Source organism: Mus musculus, chromosome 4 (assembly GCF_000001635.26).
Source record: "Mus musculus strain C57BL/6J chromosome 4, GRCm38.p6 C57BL/6J".
Classification (NCBI taxonomy): Eukaryota; Metazoa; Chordata; class Mammalia; order Rodentia; family Muridae; genus Mus; species Mus musculus.
Genome location: NC_000070.6, coordinates 131790025 through 131809321, shown reverse-complemented (window position 1 = coordinate 131809321; position 19297 = coordinate 131790025). Strand labels below are relative to the sequence as shown.

The window sequence follows — 19297 nt, the reverse complement described above, 5'->3', positions numbered from 1 at the left end:
TTTCACAGTAAGTTTAGAATTAGTAAAGGAAGAAATTATAGCCATGGGTTGATTTTGACTGGCCCAGTGTTGTTCAGAATGTTCTCGAACTAGGATAGGGTCTCTATGTAGCCCAGGCTGACCTCCTGAGTGCTGGCTGGGATTATAGGCATGCACCACTGTGCTTGTAATAGCTAAAGGTTTTGTTTTATTTTACATTGATCTATCTATCTATCTATCTATCTATCTATCTATCTATCTATCTATCTATCTATCTATCTATGTGGTGGGGCTACACTGCGAATATTGAGGTCAAAGGACAACCCCATGGAGTTAGTCCTTTTCATCTACCACTTGGGTCGCAGGAATTGTACTCAGGTCACTAGGCTTGGCCAAGCGTCTTTACCCACTGAGCCATCTTTCCGGCCCCGTAGTTATTGTTTCTGAAAGGTTACGGTGTGTTAGCATTTGCCATACCTGGTTCACATGTATTACCATGACAGTCACAGTGTGGTGTAGCTATCTTTCCAGGGGGCCTTGCTTCTATGAGGGAGCTGGGAACCCAAATCTAGGTCCTGCAGTTCAGGAAACTAAGGCTGAGAGAGGTGGAATCTCTCAGGCCATGATTGCTGGCTGCAGGTCAAACTTTGAGGTTTTGCTGCCTTACTCCAGAGCAAATGGTATTAGCCTCTTCAGTTCTGAGGGTGCCTGGAGTTCCTGGGGGGAGAGGAGGAATGGTTTCAGGTGGTTGATTGATGCTCTCTTCTTCTCCTTTCCCCTTTCCCATTTCCTCCACCTTCTCCCTGCTTCCTGTGTCTCCAGAGCCCACGAGGGCCCCCAAAGGTCTGGCTTTTGCTGAGATCCAGGCTCGCCAGCTGACCCTGCAGTGGGAGCCCCTGGGCTATAATGTCACACGTTGTCATACCTACGCTGTGTCCCTTTGCTATCGCTACACCCTGGGCGGCAGCCACAACCAGACCATCCGGGAGTGTGTGAAGATGGAGCGGGGTGCCAGCCGCTACACCATCAAGAATCTGCTGCCATTCAGAAACATCCACGTGCGTCTGATTCTCACAAACCCTGAGGGGCGCAAGGAGGGCAAGGAGGTCACCTTCCAGACAGATGAAGATGGTAAGCCTGTTCTGAGCGCCTCCTAGGCCTAGGGCCAAAGCTCAGATTCATGTAGGGGACTATAGGAACGTAATGGTGACCATTACTCATTCCTGGAGAGTCTGTGGGTTCCTAGGTTAGAGTAATTTCTTCTTTAAGGGTCTAGAAGAATTCAGCAGCTAATTTGGACCAGAAATTTTCCTCATGGCAAGGTTTTTAATAACAGTTTTCACTTATGAAATAGATTTGGATGTATTCAGTCACTTTCTGCCTTGGTTTTTTTTTTTTTTGAGACGACCCCTCACTGAACCAGGACCTCACCAGCAGGCCAGCAAGCTCCAGGAAGCCTCTGCCTCACTCCCCTGAGCACTGGGGGTTTCACATGTGCACTACCCTGCCTGTCTTTTATGTGGGTGCTGGGGAATCCAGATCTGGGTCCTTCTGCTTGCCTAGCAAGCACTTTACCAACCGAGCCATCTCTCCAGCCCCACTGTTAGCTTTGTGAGAGTTTATTCCACGCCCGCCCCATCCCCTTTTCTAACACGGTCTTGCTATGTGGCAGAGGCTTCTCAGCTTCTAATCCTCTTGCTTCCGATTCCTTGGTGCTGAAATTGTTGGCCTGTGTCGCTTGAGCCTAATTTCTGACGTGTGCATTGAAAGCTGTGTGTTTTTCTTTATGTTCTGCCTAAGCTGCATGCTACGATGTTTGTCGGCCATGTGTGGGGCTGCACCCCAGACTTGTACATGATGAGCATTTGTTCTGAGGCACTGAGCTCTGTCCTCAGCCCACCCCATACATTCTGTTTTCATTACCATTTGGTTTAAAATCTTTTCTAATTGCTGTAATAATTTCTTCCTTGACTCGAAAGTAATTTAATTACTTTGATAATTACTAAAAGAAATTAGAATTAATTTCTTTTTTTCTTTATCTTTTTTTTGGGTGGTGGGGTGGGTGGAGGATTTTTTTTTTCAAGACAGGGTTTCTCTGTGTAGCCCTGGCTGTTCTGGAACTCACTTGTAGACCAGGCTGGCCTTGAACTCATAGATCCATCCACCTGCCTCTGCCTCCCAAGTGCTGGGATTAAAGGTGTACACCACCACCACTTGTCCATTTTGCTTTATATCTAAGCACTTAGAACTGTGTGTGTGTGTGTTGATATTGATATCTGGACCTTGCACATGCCAGGCAAGCACTGAGACACATCCCCAGTCCACCAAGGAGGACTGCTAATTAATTATCGTTTCGTTATTGATTTCTGGCCTAATCCACTGTGATCTGAGTAGGCAGTCTACTGTAGTCTTTTGAAATTTGACCCTTGCTGCATGGCCCAGCAAGTGGTTAAATTTTGGTAGATGTACCCTGTTGCTCAGCCTTCCGCTTTTGGGTACAGTGTTCTGCATATGTCACACTGCCTGCCTTAAACACATGTTCCACATCAGATATCAGGATGATGGGTTCTACATATTAATGCATACAACCCCCATGACCACCCTGGGTGGCACGCTGCTGTTTCTAGTCCTCTGGGACAGATGAGCTCACAAAGTGAGTCTGTGATTGGCAAGGCAGGGCTTTGTAAACCTGGCCCTGATGCTGGGTTTGTTGTTTTGTTTAGGTGTAGGGAATTGAACCCGTGGCCTTGCGCATGCTAAGCACATACTTTACCACCAACTTCGCTCCCATCTGAGTTATTTTTTTTAAGTTTTTGAGTGTGTGTGTGTCACCTGTAGTGCAGGTTGTTCCTGAATTTATGTTGGTCTTTCTACTTTCTTTTCCTAACTGGTTGGGCTTATGGGTCTGCATCATCACACCCACCAGACCTGCCACTCCTAGCAGCTGCCCTCTAAGGCCAGCTCATGCCCAAAGCCTTCTCTAAATTCTTGCAGACTCCCAGGAACCTGTACGGGGACTGGCTCAGAGGTTGTCTGGTTGCCCATGTGTGCAGTTTTCTATTCTATATGTAATATACATATATGTATATTATATATGTAGCAGTAGCCCATCTAGAACTCAGCCCACTTCATTGGCTGCCCCTGGACACCACTCACCTTCAGCATCTGCAAACGCACTGAAGATTTTCTAGGACAGGAGCCAGCAATGGCTGCGATTGTCCCACAGCTTTGCACAACCTGTAGTTAAACACCAGACTACTCTATTCTCGTGATCTCTGCATGTCAGTTGGTCCCCAGGGCTATGGGCAGTTCACCTTATTCCGTCATCCAGGGTGCTTATCCTAAGTCAGTCCAGTGAATTCGCATAGCCTGGACACTTCAGGAAACTCACATCCAAACGAAGAAATCATATCCCCAGCCCTAGCATCCGGGAGGCCACCAATGTTCCCCGCAGTCACCACCTCCCAGGGGTAACCACTCTCCTGCCAGATAACGTCATACATGATTGTTTTTTTGGTTCTGGGCTTTGAGTAAGCAGAATCATGCAGTAGATGTTTGCTTTGTGCCCACTTGTTTCTGTGAATGCTGTGCTCTCAGGAGACCTGACTGTGGCATGCATGGTCCTCTTAGGAGACCTGACTGTGGCATGCATGGTCTTCCCAGGAGACCTGACTGTGGCATGCATGGTCCTCTCAGGAGACCTGACTGTGGCATGCATGGTCCTCCCAGGAGACCTGACTGTGGCATGCATGGTCCTCTCAAAGGCGTTCTCAGAACTATGTGGTTCATTCTACAAGCCCTCTGCATCTACTTTCTGTTAACTGTTGGGAGGTATCTGGGTGGATTCTGAATTTGGGGTTGCTTTGAGCAAGAGAGTCTGGGCAGATTATTTTTGGTAGATATTCCTTTGTCGTGTGGGTGTGTGTAGGAGAGAATGGCTAGGTTGCAAGGGTGTGTGTTCATCTTTAGTAGATTTTAGCTAGACAGTTTTCCAATCATGCCAATTTATACTCCACTGGTGGTGAATGAAACGTTTGTGGTTCTGTGACCTTACTGAACTGAAAATTGCTTTTTTTTTTTAAACTGTTTGGGTGGAGAATGATCTTGGGGAGTTCTTGCTTTAACTGAATGCTTAGCTTTCACTGTATGTTTGTGTGCTTGCTCACCCCCTATCCCGTGTGTGTTGTGTGTGTGTGCGTACATGCGCGAGTGCGCTCACCCCTCCTCTCTGGGTATATGTGTGCTCACCCCCCACCCCTGGTGTGTGTGTGTGTGTTGAGTGTGTGCATGAGTATATGTGTGCTCACCCCCCACCTCCGGTGTGTGTGTGTGTTGAGTGCCTGTGTATGTGCGTGAGTATATGTGTGCTCACCCCTCTCTCTGGGTGTGTGTGTGTGAGTGTGTGTGAGTGTGTGTGTGTGCTCACCCCTCCTCTCTGGGTATATGTGTGCTCACCCCCCACCCCTGGTGTGTGTGTGTGTGTGTGTGTGTGTGTTGAGTGTGTGCGTGAGTATATGTGTGCTCACCCCCCACCTCCGGTGTGTGTGTGTGTTGAGTGCCTGTGTATGTGCGTGAGTATATGTGTGCTCCCTGGTGTGTGTGTGTGAGTGTGTGTGTGCTCACCCTCCTCTCTGGGTATATGTGTATTCACCCCCCACCCCTGGTGTGTGTGTGAGTGTGTGTGTATATGAGTGTGTACGTGAGTATATGTGTGCTCACCCCTCTCTCTGGGTGTGTGTGTGAGTGTGTGTGTGTGCTCACCCCTCCTCTCTGGGTATATGTGTGCTCATCCCCCACCCCCGGTGTGTGTGTTTTGAGTGTGTGTGTATATGAGTGTGTGTATGAGTGTATATGTGCTCACCCCTTTCTCTCTCTCTCTCTCTCTCTCCCTCTCTCTCTCTCTCTCTCTCTCTCTGTGAGTGTGTGTGTGTGTGTGTGTGTAGGCCAGAGATGCTCATGTTGGATGTCTTCCTCTACCTCTATTGCTTTCTACCTTATTTTTTGAGGCAAGGTTGCACTGAGCCTGGACCTCCTTGCTTCTGTTTGGCTGGCTGGCCATTGAGCCCTGAGAAACCCACCTGTCTCTGCCCCCAACAACCCTCCCCCCCAGTGCTGGGTTACAGACGCACACCAAGTGCCTGGCTTTTGCACAGGTGTCGGGGATCCAAACCCAGGTCCTCTTTTCCCACCAGGCCGACTCTTCAGTCCAGCAATTACTGATTCTTATCCGTGGTTCCGCTGTCCCTGCTAGATGACCCCCACCCCCATCCCGCTTCCTCATAAAAGTGTGTTCCTGGTTAGAAGCTGCCTCCATCCTGGTTCCACCTCCCCCGCTGTGTTTGCTATTAAGAGTGTATACTGCAGCCCAAACCAAACTGACCCATGCCTCACAGTGCCTGCGTGGAAATTTTCATAGCACACGTTTAATGTAATTGTCAGTGCTGTTAAGTTTCTTCAGTCTCATTGAGATTGTTTATGTAATTAAGTTCATTTTAGACAAGAAAACATCTCCACCCGTGATCCTGACCCCCTATTGCAATTGTTTTCCTTTCTCTGGTAAATATCTACATTTCCTGAAAGCTACCAGCTGGAGCAGGAGGCTGCATGGAGCCTGCTTGCCCATGAAAGACGGAAGAAAATGTTGTTCCCTGTGGAATGAGCCGTACTGGGTTTGAACTTTGCATACCTCACATTATTTAGCTCTGGTAACAGGGGGACTATGTCATGTTCATTTCACAAATGCAAAAACTGAGGTTCAGGGAGACTGACCAGGCCAAGCAGAACAGCTAGGAAGAGGCAAGGCTGAAGCGCGAACCAAAGCCCGTTTTCCTCTGCCTCTGCCCTTCCCTTCCAGTGCCTGGTGGGATTGCAGCTGAGTCCCTAACCTTCACTCCACTGGAGGACATGATCTTTCTCAAGTGGGAGGAGCCCCAGGAGCCCAATGGCCTCATCACTCAGTATGAGGTGAACAGGGGCCCTGGTGGGAGGCGGGAAGTGGGAGGTCACTCCCTGTGCAGAGGTCACCTCCCTGTGCTGTGATCCACCATGGTCAGAGTCGGTGCCCTGTGAATTCTGAGCAGGGTAGGGAGCAGGCCCAGTGCACCTCTAGTTTCTGTGGAATATAGTGGGTGGGTGTGGTTACTGGATAGCGACACCCATCCCTGTCCTGTGCCACCTATCTGCTCCTCCTACCCCCAGATCAGCTACCAAAGCATTGAGTCCTCAGACCCAGCAGTGAACGTGCCCGGCCCGAGACGCACCATCTCCAAACTCCGGAATGAGACTTACCACGTCTTCTCCAACCTGCATCCCGGCACCACGTATCTGTTCTCCGTGCGTGCTCGGACGAGCAAGGGCTTCGGCCAGGCGGCTCTCACTGAGATAACCACCAACATCTCAGGTGAGCTTCCTTGGGATGCGGCCCAGAATCCCAGGGCTCCTAGGATATGGAGGGGTAGAGCAGCCTAGTGTGAGTACAGAGGACCTTGGTAAGGTAAACGAACCATTTAAAGGCTGAAGTAAGGAGTCAGGAAATTATAGTGGGTCAATCAGAGTTGAGGTCAGAGGTCAGAGGTCAGTGTCTAAGAGCAGGGGCTAGGGAAGCTTAGATCAAGGAAACACAATTTGGGGCCGGGGAGGGGGGAGGTGCTGGAGGTCTGGTCTTCCTGGCCCAGTGGCCAGACTCCATGCTTGTGTCCCTCTCTCTTCTCAGCTCCCAGCTTTGATTATGCCGACATGCCGTCACCCCTGGGCGAGTCCGAGAACACCATCACTGTGCTGTTGAGGCCGGCCCAGGGCCGAGGAGCCCCCATCAGGTGAGAAAGCCTACGAGGAGTGGGTAGGCAGCAGGCCTCACCTCTGATTTGGCCAGCTCTATGGTCACCCTGTTCCCTGCCTGGGCTCAGCATTGAGGAGGGTGCTCCATGACTCTGGGCAGTGGAAAGCTGGGAGCTGCTCCTTTCCAGCCAAGACCTCAGGTCCCTGCTGGTGACTGGCATAGGTTTCCTGGACAGTGTCTGGGTTGGAGAAGGAATGGCTTAGGCCTCACCAGGGTGGTTCATCAGACATTTAGGAGAAGTGGAACTCTTGGGGACTAGTATTCTCTGGCTAGTTCTGTTCCTGGAGGTACAGGGGTAGGCATCCTGGAAGGGTGGGCAACCAGACAGCTAAGGCCATCCCCATGGAACACACAGCTTTTCTGTTTCCCACTCTCTGGAGGACTCTGGGATTACTGATGTCACGATGGCTGCCTCTGTTCTCTCTCTCTCTCTCTCTCTCTGTTCTGGGGTACAGATAGGGAGGGTGTGTGGGGGCATCTCAGGGTTGCCTCTGAGGAGTGTTTGGCATGGAGATGTGAGGGTGGGTGAGGGGCACATAGTGGAATCAGTATGAGTCTGCATGCATCTGAGAAGGTGAGGGTGTTCACGCAGGTGTGACTCACGGTCAGCCTGACAGTGTGCCAGGGCTTCATGTGCACGGTCATTTACCCTCATGGGACCCCGTTCAGAGCACGTGATTAGTCATGCTAGCAAAACAACTGAAGAGAGGAGTCAATTTGGCTTACGGTTTTAGAGGTTTCAGTCCAGGGATGCTTCAACCTATGCATGCAGACAGAGCATCAGGGTGGCGAGGACGTGCTGGGGCTGGGTGGTGACTTACCTCAGGGTAAGTGGAAAACAGAGAGAGAATGCCTGGGTTCAAGCCGGCTAGCTTTCTCCTTCCCTGACTCCATTCCATCTGTACCTTCAGCCCATGGGATGATGCCCCCATGCTTATAACAGGTCTTCCACTCTTAGGTGGTCCTCTCTGGACACACCATTGTTCACATGCCCAGAGGTGTGCTTTGCCAGTCTCCTAGGTGTTTCTCAATTTAGTCAAGCTGCCGGCCATGTTAGCTGTCTTAACCTGCAAAACCTCTGCTGTGTATGTGTGTCCACATGTATGCGTATGCTGGAGTACAGACGGAGTGTGTGTGGGGGGTCATTTTGGGGTTGCCTTTGTGGTATGTTCGTCAAGGAGATGGAGGGTGGGTGTGGCTCTTTTGGAAGTCTGGAGCTCCTCTGGCCTTGGGTATCCTCCTTTAGTGGGGACTGGTGGCTGTTCCATGTAGGTGGTGCCCTGGGCAGTCCTCCATCTTCCTACCCTACCCTTTAACTTCTCTTCCTTACCTGCTGGGTCTCTCCATATTTACCACAACAGCCTGCCTGGAGCTGACTCTCAGACCCCTGCAATGTTATGTTATTTTCTGAAGCCTCCGGGTCCTTGTGTGGCATCATCTTGAGGGATCCTGTGAGGTGGACTGGCCAAGCTAGATGGAAACAGGGAGATGGGACATGGTGGGCAGGTGACCCTGGCATGTCCCCTCATCTCTTTGAGGCTCCTTTTTCTTAGATATCATTCCAGCTCGAGGCTAATATGAGTTACCTTCGACATCTCCAGGGAGCACTTGAGGCTGGAGGAGGCTTGACACAAGCCTAGAGGGACCTGGGCTGGTGTTTGTAGCAATTTTGTGACAGGTAGTAAGCTGACTCCATGCACCTGGTATTGGATGGAACGTCAAGGGCTTTCCTGCTTCCCAGAGCATAGGTTGGCAGGCAGGGTGTCACAGGTGGGCATCACAGGTGGGCAACACAGATGGGTGTCACAGGTGGGCATCACAGGTGGGTGTCACAGGTGGGTGTCACAGGTGGGCGTCACAGGTGGGCGTCACAGATGGGTGTCACAGATGGGTGTCACAGGTGGGTATTACAAGTGGGTGTCACAGGAGGGTGTCACAGGTGGGCATCACAGGTGGGAGACACAGATGGGCATCACAGGTGGGAGTCACGGGTGGGCATCACAGGTAGGTGTCACAGAAGGATGTCACAGGTGAGCATCACAGACGGAGCTAGCTGTAAGGGAAATATTTAAACACACCAGACCCCACACAGTTCACTCTGGCCTAGTCCCACAGTGGACTGGAGGAGCCCACAGCGGAAGCCCACCGAACTGTGGTGGTCAAGAGTGGAGACATAAGTAGAGCATGAGGGCCCTATGGGACACAGTGGCTCCAGTTTGTGGACAGAGGGCTGCCTTAGGGTTTCCAGGGCTCTAGACAGCACTAGGATATGCTTGTTTGCTTAGTGAGATAGTCTCTTTCCTGCTGTGGATAGATGGTTCTGGGAGGCTAGGTTCCTTAGTAGCAGCACAGGGCCTCTCATCTGAGCACCACAAATGTGGCCTGGCCCTTGTCATCCTTTACCCAGGGAAGAGCCATTGTTTCCGTGTTCCAGGTTTTGCTTCGCACATACGAGGGCTCATTGATGAGGTTCAGTGCATAGGGTTGATTCTTACAGTGCAGGGCTACAGGTGGTGTTAGCAATAACAATGGCACTCGTTAGCTACGTGCCATTTCTGTCCACACCCTGGGTCACTCCCATCTTGCAGAGGAGGAAACTGAGGCCCCGGAGCATCTGTGGCTTGCTGGTCTAGAAAGAGGCAGAGTTAAAGCCCCCGACCTTTACCACCTGAAGGCTCTCTTTGGTCACCTGCAATCTCTCCTCCCTGTCCAGCGTCTACCAGGTGGTTGTGGAGGAAGAGCGGCCACGGCGCTTGCGGCGGGAGCCCGGAGCTCAGGACTGCTTCTCGGTACCTCTGACCTTTGAGACGGCCCTGGCTCGCGGCCTGGTGCACTACTTTGGGGCTGAACTGGCTGCCAGCAGCCTGCTTGAGGCCATGCCCTTCACCGTGGGTGACAACCAGACCTATCGTGGCTTCTGGAACCCACCGCTTGAGCCCAGAAAGGCCTATCTCATCTATTTCCAGGCAGCAAGCCACCTGAAAGGGGTGAGGGGCCGGCTGGGTCCTGGTGGTGTAGGCTGGCATAGTGGGTGGTAGGGTGGGGAGCCTTTGGGGAGACCTGTCACTGAGGCCTGAAACCTGATCCTAGACCTCTCTGTAGGCTAACCCCCTTCCATTGAGCCTTACCCTCCTGGTCCGAGGTCTTCCCACAGACGCCCCAACACTCCTGCTGTCCAGGCCCCCTTGCTTGCCTTCTTTCAGATGCTGAAGAAGCCCGCCTCCAGAGATCCAGGCCCCACCCCCACCCCAGGCCCCACCCCACCCAGGCCCCACCTCCAGAGGACCAGGCCCCACCTCCATCCCAGGCCCCACCCCACCCCAGGCCCCATCTCCCGAGGTTCAGGCCCCACCTCCATTCCAGGCCCCATCCCCACCCCAGGCCCCACCCCACCCAGGCCCCACCTCCAGAGGACCAGGCTCCCTCCCCCACCCCCCCTGACTCTCCCCTCCTCCCTGAGCTCTGCCCTCTTCTTTTGGCTTCTGGCTCTTCAGTGCCCCAGCCCTGGCTTCTCTCACTGTTCAGCAGAGCCCTGGATCTAGTTCCTGTCCTCGTGTCTGAGACCCCACCCCACTTTCCGATGCTGTGTTTGTGTCCTCTGATCTCACTGGGCTTAAGGCACAGCTCTGTGGAGTGTCCTTAGTTAACACTTTGCAGCTGACACATGAGCCCTTACTAGCTCAGTCCAAGCGTTTCTGTTCCGTGGCGTGTGCGTTTGGCTTTTGTGTCTCTGAGCCCCTTTATCTGTACTTCCAGGAAACCCGACTGAACTGCATCCGAATTGCCAGGAAAGGTGAGTCCACTAGGTAGCTTCAGCCCTGCCCAGGCCCGGCCTCTCATTCTTGCAGCTCCCGGGGACCCAGGGCTAAGGGAGCAGACAGGACTACGGGAGCATAAAGCTGCGATTGACTGTGGTCAGAAAGGGTTTCCCCTTCTGGCCCACTTCAACGGCTTCTCGTAAGCGGGACATCAGGCCACCTCTTCCACCTTTTACACTTCCCATAGTGATGGAAGGGACTCTGACAGAGACAGGGACCAGTCTGTGGAGAGAAAGCCATTGAGCTTGTGTCTTGAGGGTGATGGTGACTGGTCCCTGGTTCTGGGGAGAGACCGATGGGGATAGACAGGGAGACTGTGATGTGAGTCCCTCTTCTTGACACGGGATGTGGTTGGTTACATCTTAGGATGTATCATCTGTGACACAGATACTTTATCCATTCCATCACCTGGCAGGTGGGCAAGAGGGTAGTTCCGAAGGCCCAGGGTGCCCCCAGTTCTCGAGAGATCCTGGGGGAAGCCTTAAGAAGGCTGAGCTAGAATATGGAGGCGGGGCTATTGGCTGAGAGGCGGGGTTAGGAGACCTATCTCTGGTTGAACAGTGGAGCAGTGCCTAGATGCAGAGCTGGGCCTCTGCGCATGCGTGTTTATGCAACCTGTTTGGGGCCTCGATACTCAAATCCCGGCCTGGGTGGCCTTTGCCCCTTTGCTTCTCTGTCCTCTTTGTTCTCCCCAGCTGCGTGCAAGGAGAGCAAGCGACCCCTCGAAGTGTCCCAGAGATCGGAGGAGATGGGGCTCATCCTGGGCATCTGTGCAGGTGGTCTTGCCGTCCTCATTCTCCTCCTGGGGGCCATCATTGTCATCATCCGCAAAGGGTGAGTGGGGCCAGTGCCCTGACCCACCGGGGGGGGGGCCTCTACTCCTGGAAAGCCTGCTGGGTACAGAGGAGCGATGGCTGGGGTTGGTAGAGCAGCTCGTCTGGTGGCAAAGTATGTGGAGGGTTGCCAGCCTGGGCATTGGGCCTGTGGATTAACACACACTGGGCAGTGGGAGTCAGAGACTCAGCCATTGTCGTGGCTGGAGCACCGGTCTGGCTGGTGCCAGGTACTACTATCCAGGAATGAATGTTCTGCTTGGTGCCAAGGAGCTGTGTTGGAAGCAGGCACTGCTGTCGCTTTGCCTAAGGGGCTGTTCCAATAGGAAGGGATGGAGACTTCCCTGACTATGACTTGGCCCTCTAGCCAGGGTATCTGCCCTGACTGATTGCAGGCCCAGAGCCCCCTGAGTGAGAGAGCTGCCAGGGGGTTGAAGAACATCTGGTCTAGTGTTTAGAATGGTGTTAAAGCAACAGAGCATGGCAAAGCTGATAATCTCCCTCGCTATATAGAGTGCTTCCCTAGCACGCATGAAGCCCCAGGTTCAGTCCCCGGCTTGGGATAAACCAGAAATGATGTCACACACGTGACATTTCAGAGATGGATGGAAGAAGGATCAAAAAGTTCAAGGCCATCTTTGTCATCCCTGCTGTACACTGGGTTGCCTGGGCTACAAGAGATCTTGTTTCAAAACAAGACAAAAATCTCAAAGAAACAAAACAAAAATTATACCCCCTTCCCCGTAGCACGGGAGCACAGGGCATTACGCAGAGTTGGAGGCAGGGTGGGAACCCCTAAGACCCCTCTGCCTGCAGCCACAACTAACAACCTCATTCTCACCAGGCGTGCCCAGACCATGGTGGCTCATGCACCTTAATTGAGCCCTAGAGGTGTCAGTGGACCTGTCCAAGGTCACCCTAGGAGCCAGAGGCAGAGCCAGCCTCCTCCTTCCCCATCTGGACTCTGGCTTCTGTAGCCCCTGCTGCTGCCAGGCTGGGCACACACAGGCCGGTTGGCAGAGCTCACGGGGCTGCCAGGAGTAGATAAGTAGAATCTGGGGAGTGGGGAGAAAAAGCTGGCGAGGGCCATCAGCCACGGAGGTAAGGTGTGCCCGTGGAATGGAGACTGTGTGTGTGGGATGGCCTATCCTGGGCTAGGGCTCAGATTTTTCTTTTTCATCTGAAGTCCCAGAAGAGTGTCTTGAGACACAGTATTTTTAATAACCACTTAATGAGGAATGACTGTGTGCCAGGAGCGATAGCTACTGAGTACCCAGAATGTGCCAGACGAGGTTCTGGCACTTGGGATCTATCCTAGAACATTTCCTTCTTGGATCCTGACAAACAGCGGGTCTGCCTCCCTTCTCACCGACGGAGAAGCTGTAATTAAAGCGAGTTGCCTGTGTCACTAAGGTAAAGTGGTAGGGCTTGCTCTGGACTCAGGCCTCGCTACAAATGGGAAGGCCCCCACTGGAGGCTCCCTGCCAATGGCAGATCTCTGCAGTCGTGCCCAGCAGAGGCCCAAGAGGGCCCTCTAAGTAGGGTGCAGGTGTAGAAGGCTACAAGGGGGCTGCTGGAGTGTGTTTTAGTTCCTAGGGCTCTCCCCTGTGGGGAGAGAATGGGTTATGCGGTATATCATCCTTTCTCCTTGCAAACAGAGCCTCTGGCCAGGACAGGGTGGGGGTCACAGATGTAGTCAGGGTGTCACTAGTCAGGGTGTCACTAGGAGACAGCTCCATTAGACAGTCACTAACTCACATGTCAGCACTGTCCAGGCTGTCTCTGACACCCCTCAGACCCTTTTCTTCTTCAGTACTGTGCTTTGCTCTTTCCACTGTGTCCAGTCACTGTGTCCCCCGCTCCTGCCCTTGGGGAGCCAGCACACTCCTCAGGGCTCCCCCAGTTTGCATTTTGGGGTGGCTTGGAACAGAGCAGGATCTGAAGAGGTTCCAGAACAGCCCGTGTTGCAAACGTAGTGGACAGAAGAGGGGGGCATGGTGGCAACCCCTGGGCTTGATGGAGCCTTGGGAGGGAGTTCCTGGGCCAGGGTCCTGAGACAAGTATTCTGAGACGGGGGGACTCTGGCTTTTGCCATGACAACCTGTGACTTAGTGTCCTCATCTGTGAAATGGGATTTTTTTTTTCAGTGCTGGAGAGTAAGCTCTGAGCCTTGAGCACACTAGGCAAGTGTTTTACCAATCAACAACAGTCTTCCTTCAATGAGAAGCTTTTCATACATGCCTTGGGTGGCCAGTGAGAGGGTGGCCTAGTTCCTTAATGAGCCCCATAGACAGGGTCAGTCAAGGTGGGAAGAGTGAGCCCTAGGCTTACCTAGGTGTCCTGCTGGGGCCTCTATACCCTGCTGGGGCTTCTTTACCCTGCCTCTCCTTGTCCTTAGCTAGTCTCCTTCCTAGGCTGGGGTGTATGCTTGGGGCTGACTGCTCAGGAATTGTGGAGGCTGCAGAGAAGAGTCTGAGGGTAGGGGCTGTCTGTGAAGCAGACATGGATGAGAGAAAGTACCTTTGAGTGTTTGAATATATGTGTGCCAGTGTGTTTCTGTATATGATTATATGTGAATCTCTCTTTGGAGTGTATCTGTTGATGTGAGTGTGCAATGTGTGTGCGCGCACATGTTTGTCTCTGCACATGCATTACGTGTATGCACAAAAGCATCCCTCAGACTCTTCACCTGCCTCTGCAGCACACTTAGGGAAGATTCTGGAAGATTCAGGCTTTTAGCCCAAGTATACAGTGACTACGTCTGGTCAGCCTTTAGATTGAGGATGGCCCCTTGACCTGTGTGGTCCCTTCCTCCTGGGAGGGAAGCCTAGTAACACTGCTGTTTCTCTTTGCACGCTGCCAGGAGGGACCGCTATGCCTACTCTTACTACCCGTGAGTAGTTCTGACCACCTGGGGCTCCGGGGCCTGCCCTCCCCACCACCATCTTCTTCTCTGGCTTTGTCAATGTCCCTTTCCATGGCTCACTCTCCCTCCTGGCAGTGCTCCTCTGCCACAGCACTGACTCTGGAGGGAGCTGGTGCTGCAATCCTCCCCAGCTACCCTGCAGCTTGCTGCACCTTCCTGGGCTTCTCTGACCCCTCTCCACCAAGGTTCACCCCACCCCCAGCTTCCTGTACCTGTCCCCCACCCTGCTGGTTCCCAGCCCCAGCCCCCAGCTTTCCTCCCTTCACTCCGAGGAATTGCTGACATGGCTGCTTTCCCTCCTGTGATTTGGTGCAGATAATTTTTGAACCTAAATTCAGAACTTTCGAGTGTGTGCATTAAATTCTGTCTGCCTCCTCTCACACTGGGATCAGCCAGAGGCCAGTGGAGTCAGGTGTTCCCCCCCACCCCTCAGCCCCCGTGCTCTGTCTCCTGTGGACCTGATGGGTTTGATTTTGTAATTTTTCCAAGGAGGCTGACAGCCCCTGGCTTGGAATAGAGCCTTGTGGTGCACCACTGGAGACGGCCTTCTAGGCCAGTATCCGCTCACTGAAGGGTTCTCTTGGGTTTCACTGTTCAGCCAGCTTGGCAGGGTCTTCTCAGCATCCACATGGGCCCTAGGTCATTTCCATGTGGGCTTCTTGCCTTTTCAGCCATCGAGAGGCACAGCTGTGCCCTCTGTCTCTTACCTTCCCGAAGTGCCTGGAGTCACAGCCTGAGGTTTCCACCTATGCAGGGTCCCTAGCTCTCTCCTCCCCTCCTCTGCATTCATTTGCTGGCCAGGCAGGTGACAGGGTTTCACAACAGGTGTTCCCTGGGAGGCCCCTGTGCTTGCAGAGCAGACCCTGGCCTGCCCTCAGAAGTTCTGGTTCTCCTTTAGGATAGAGAGAGCTCCCAGGCAGGGATCTTGTGGGAGGTGTGTGCTTGGGGCTCTATGGGTTAATATTCGGGTTTGTGTATGGTGGCTCTGCAGTGGCATCTAATTAGGCCAAGTGAATGACTGTCTCTGGAGACCTTGGAGACAGGAGGGATAGGGAACAAGGTCTCTACTCATGATGGCTATTGGCTGCCACGGGCTGGTAAGTGAAGAGTATAGGCTGTGGCCCTTCCACATCTAAAGAAGCATTTGCAATGCTGTAGACTTCCCGACTCCAAGGCTCCCAGAGCTGGGCCTTCCCTCCCACCTCTGGGTGCTGTAGGCCCCACCCCCCATTACAGTTGTCCCCTTCTGCAGGAAGCCAGTGAACATGACGAAAGCCACGGTCAACTACCGCCAGGAGAAGACTCACATGATGAGTGCCGTGGACCGCAGCTTCACAGATCAGAGTACTCTGCAGGAGGATGAGCGGTTGGGTCTGTCCTTTATGGATGCTCCTGGCTATAGTCCTCGTGGTAAGTACTGGTCCTCCCAAGCCCCAGGCTCACAGGTCACAGGACAGAGTCCTGGCAAGGCCATCCTACCTCCTGCATATCAACATTGGCACAGAAATCCAGAGAATACACAGGATGTGTTGGCACTGTGCTTAGAGGCTGCTTCGAGCTCTGTTAGGCAGGTCTTCAGACACTCCTGCATGTGGGAGGGTAGAAGTAGACTCACTGGATGATCAAGTGTGTGCTCCTTCAACCTCATCAGACAGGGCTAGGATGGTTCCCAAAGCAGTTGGCTTTGCCCCTTCTGGTGTGAAAGACTGTTGCTCTACGTCAGGATTAAAATTCGCCAGCCTCCTTCCCGTTGTGGGGCTGGTTTGTATGGCAGAGTGATTTCCTATAGTTCCCAGTTGCACTTCTCCCCGTGCTAATGAGGCTGAGTGCATTTTCCAGCGTGATTGGTATTCCGGCCTCTTCTTCCGTGAAATGCCTGTACATCTTTCACCTTGTTTTCTGTTAGGTTTTTTTTTTTTCTTTTTCTTTTTTTGGTTGCTTTCTTAGTGGTTTTTAGGAGTTCTTTATATATTCAGGATAATAATCATTCGCCAAATATGAATTGCAAATATCAGTTCCCAGTTTGTAGCCAGTCTTTCTGGGTTATTTATAGCATCTTTGGAGGAATAGGAAAGTCTCTATTTTAATGTTCTCACATTTGTCAGTCATTTCTTCTGTGACTTCTGCTGTCTGTGTCTCCTTAGAATCTTTCTCAGGGGCTGGGAAGATGATTCTGTCCGTAAAGTGCTTGCCCCACAAGCATGAGGACCCAAGTTCAAGCCCTAGAACCTACCTTTAAAAGGCCAGGAAAGGGTTGGAGAGATGGTTCAGCCATTAAAGGCCAGGTAGTTGAGGGTCGCTGGTGCTCACTGGCTAGCTAGTGGAGCCTAAGTGGTGAGCTCTAGAGACTTGTCTTGAAAAATAGGGTGGAAAGTGATAAAGGAAGACATCCAAGGTTGGCCTTTGTCTTCCATATGCATGTCCATGAGAGCCTGCTCATACATGTGTACCCGCCACAGTCCTGCCCACAGCCCCGCCTACAGCCCTAGAATGTGTGTGCAGGAGCTGTGCGGGCATCCCTCCACACATACACAGAGGCATGCGCGCATCTTTAACCATTTTTTTTTTAAAAAAACACTTTGTTCCCTCAGACTTCATATCTTCCAATTCATATTTAAATGTTTCTCTGGAATCTATTTTTATGTGTGGTGTGAATTAAGGGTTTTCTTCTATCCACAGGGATAATGAGCAGCTTCCGTATCATTTTCTTTCGTAAAAATTTTGTTTTGATTTCTTTTCTGTGTATATACTGTGGGGTGGGGGAGGGGGCCGGGGAGCTCGAGCCACGGCATTTAGGTGGGTTTGAGGGATCAAAGGCAGAAACATGTGTACATAAAAATGTGATATAGTTACAACTTCTCAAAACTCTTGATAGCGCTGACGGTCTCCAGTGCCCACATGGTAGCTGCCCTGACCCCCATTACCCAGGGTCACTCTGGACTCCTCAATTAGTCCTTGGCTTCCCTGGGAGAGGAGGAGGACCATATCACCTCCCCCTCCCCCTCCCCCCACCCCTCCCCCTTCCCAACGACACGCAGCAGCAGCAAGGCCTGGGCATATGCGTGTGGGTCCACGAGTGCCGCTGTACACATGTGTGGGGTCAGCAGACAACTCACAAGGTGTTTCTCTCCTTTTCCTTTGTGGGTCTTGAGGACTGAACTCAGGTCGGCAGACCTGGTGATGGCACCTTGACCCACAGAGCCATCTCCCCAGCCCAAGATGTAAAATCCATGGACAGCTTCCTTAAAGGAGCCAGCCAGTCTTCAGACTTGCTGTTTGAGTCACTTTTGATTTTTCAATATATCTGTAAAAATATCGCGCGTACTTGTGACAGCGGCGCACTTGGCGTTCCATTATCGGGGACGTCGTCTATTTCATGTGCCTTTTCAAGTAGGATGTACACCCATTTTCTGTTTGTTGTCTGCCTCTGTGAACTCTCACCACTTTACATTGCTTAGTGGTGATTATTAGCCTTCATGTTATAAAAAAAAATAGGAAAAAGGAGGATTGTGGATGTGGCCCCAGGGGTGTAGGGCCCCTGGGATGTGAAGGAAGCTCTTCTTGGTAGAGCATTTCATACACAGGGCAGATGACTCCTCCTGTAGCCCTGGGGAAGGGAAGAGCCACCTTGATTATACAAGGAATTTGAGGCTAGACACCCAGCTCCTTGTAACACACACAAATGCTGGCCCTTCAGAAAGACGCGTGCCAAATCATGGCTCTGCTACCTCTGACTATGTGACCCGGGCAAGTGATTTCCCCTCTCTTAGCCTCCCTTTCTTCATTTTTTGCTTGCTTGTTTGCTCGTTTATTCATCCGTGAGATAGGTCTCAGGTAGCCCAGGCTGGCCTCAAAGTCCTTGTATAATCCAGGGTGGCTCTTCTCTTCCCATGACTCCAGGTTACAACATTTGGAAAACCTCCAAGGCTGGAGCTGAGACTCAGAGCCCTCGAGCTTCATCTACTCGCTGTCTGTTGGATAGCCTCCCCTTTCTTGTCTTTTCCACACATCAGAGACCCAATTTTGGTTTAAAACAGAAAACCACAGTTATTTATTAGATCTTCTCAGGGCCTGTATAGAAGTAGCTTCAGGAGGAATGGTTTATTTTGGCCATTTCACTGGTTTTAGTCCCTCTGTGTGAGAAGGGTGCAGTGGAGAAGAACCTCGAACACCAGACCACTGGGAGCAGAGGTGTTGCCTGCCCATGCTGGTTTGCTCCCTCTTCCTCCTCACCAGGACCCCGGCCCGTCTCCATCCCATCCTCCTCCCAGCACTGGGTTTTTTAGGCATACGCTTCTGTGCCTGGCTTTTTATGTGGAGATCAAGCCTCCAAGGCAGGCACTTACCCTTGGAGCCCTCCCCTCAGTCCCTGAGTAACAACAACCAACCTGCTGGTGGGTGAGCATGTTGGTCCTTGGGGCATAGCTTGGGATGGGGTGGGAAGTGATTCTCTAATCTCACAGCAAAGAGAATGGGGACCTGGCTTCTCCAAGCCCAGGAAACCAGGTCATGGCATGGGACCTCATCCTTCCTGGTGGTCCTATTTGTAGAATATCTCGAGTTGTTCTAGGACTCAGCTGTAAGGTGCCTGGATTTGGCTTTGACTTCATATCAGGGTTTCAGCCTGGCCCTTGGTCATCAGAAATAGACTACACCTATGTGCCTGCTGATCATGTGGGCTGATTGGGCTCTGTAGATGAGCTGTCAATCTCCTGTCACTCTTGTTTAGGTCTCTTCCTACCTGGTGATCACTTAGTGAGCCATTGACTCTGTGTCCACCACACAGAGCTCTGAGCTTCCAGACTCCTTGGCGGTCTGAGTTCTTTGAATCGGCAGAAATCTTTTGTGTATGCCCATGTGTGTTCATATGTGCCGTTCTATGTTCATGTAAGCCTGCAAATGT

General features: G+C 52.1%; 1 protein-coding gene and 1 long non-coding RNA gene across 17 annotated transcripts in view; one reads left to right on the top strand and one right to left on the bottom strand.

Moving 5' to 3' along the window:
- Positions 1-19297, top strand: part of Ptpru (protein tyrosine phosphatase, receptor type, U) — a 69850-nt gene that overhangs the window by 28985 nt on the left and 21568 nt on the right. For 10 of the 16 annotated variants that reach the window (XM_011250213.3, NM_001083119.2, XM_011250211.3 and 7 more), the window contains 9 exons: positions 802-1110; positions 5834-5943; positions 6178-6379; positions 6692-6794; positions 9531-9804; positions 10574-10610; positions 11331-11469; positions 14332-14361; positions 15647-15804. In XM_011250213.3, coding sequence (XP_011248515.1) covers positions 802-1110; positions 5834-5943; positions 6178-6379; positions 6692-6794; positions 9531-9804; positions 10574-10610; positions 11331-11469; positions 14332-14361; positions 15647-15804 — 1362 coding nt within the window. The remainder of the gene's footprint in view (positions 1-801; positions 1111-5833; positions 5944-6177; positions 6380-6691; positions 6795-9530; positions 9805-10573; positions 10611-11330; positions 11470-14331; positions 14362-15646; positions 15805-19297) is intronic. The other 6 variants (XM_006538674.3, XM_006538673.3, XM_011250215.3 and 3 more) reach the window with 1 other exon arrangement.
- Positions 6316-10051, bottom strand: Gm52680. The gene is made up of 4 exons (XR_003955123.1): positions 9946-10051; positions 8404-8870; positions 8148-8287; positions 6316-6418 (listed from the first exon to the last, which is right to left on the bottom strand). It is a non-coding gene; the product is annotated as a predicted gene, 52680 (long non-coding RNA).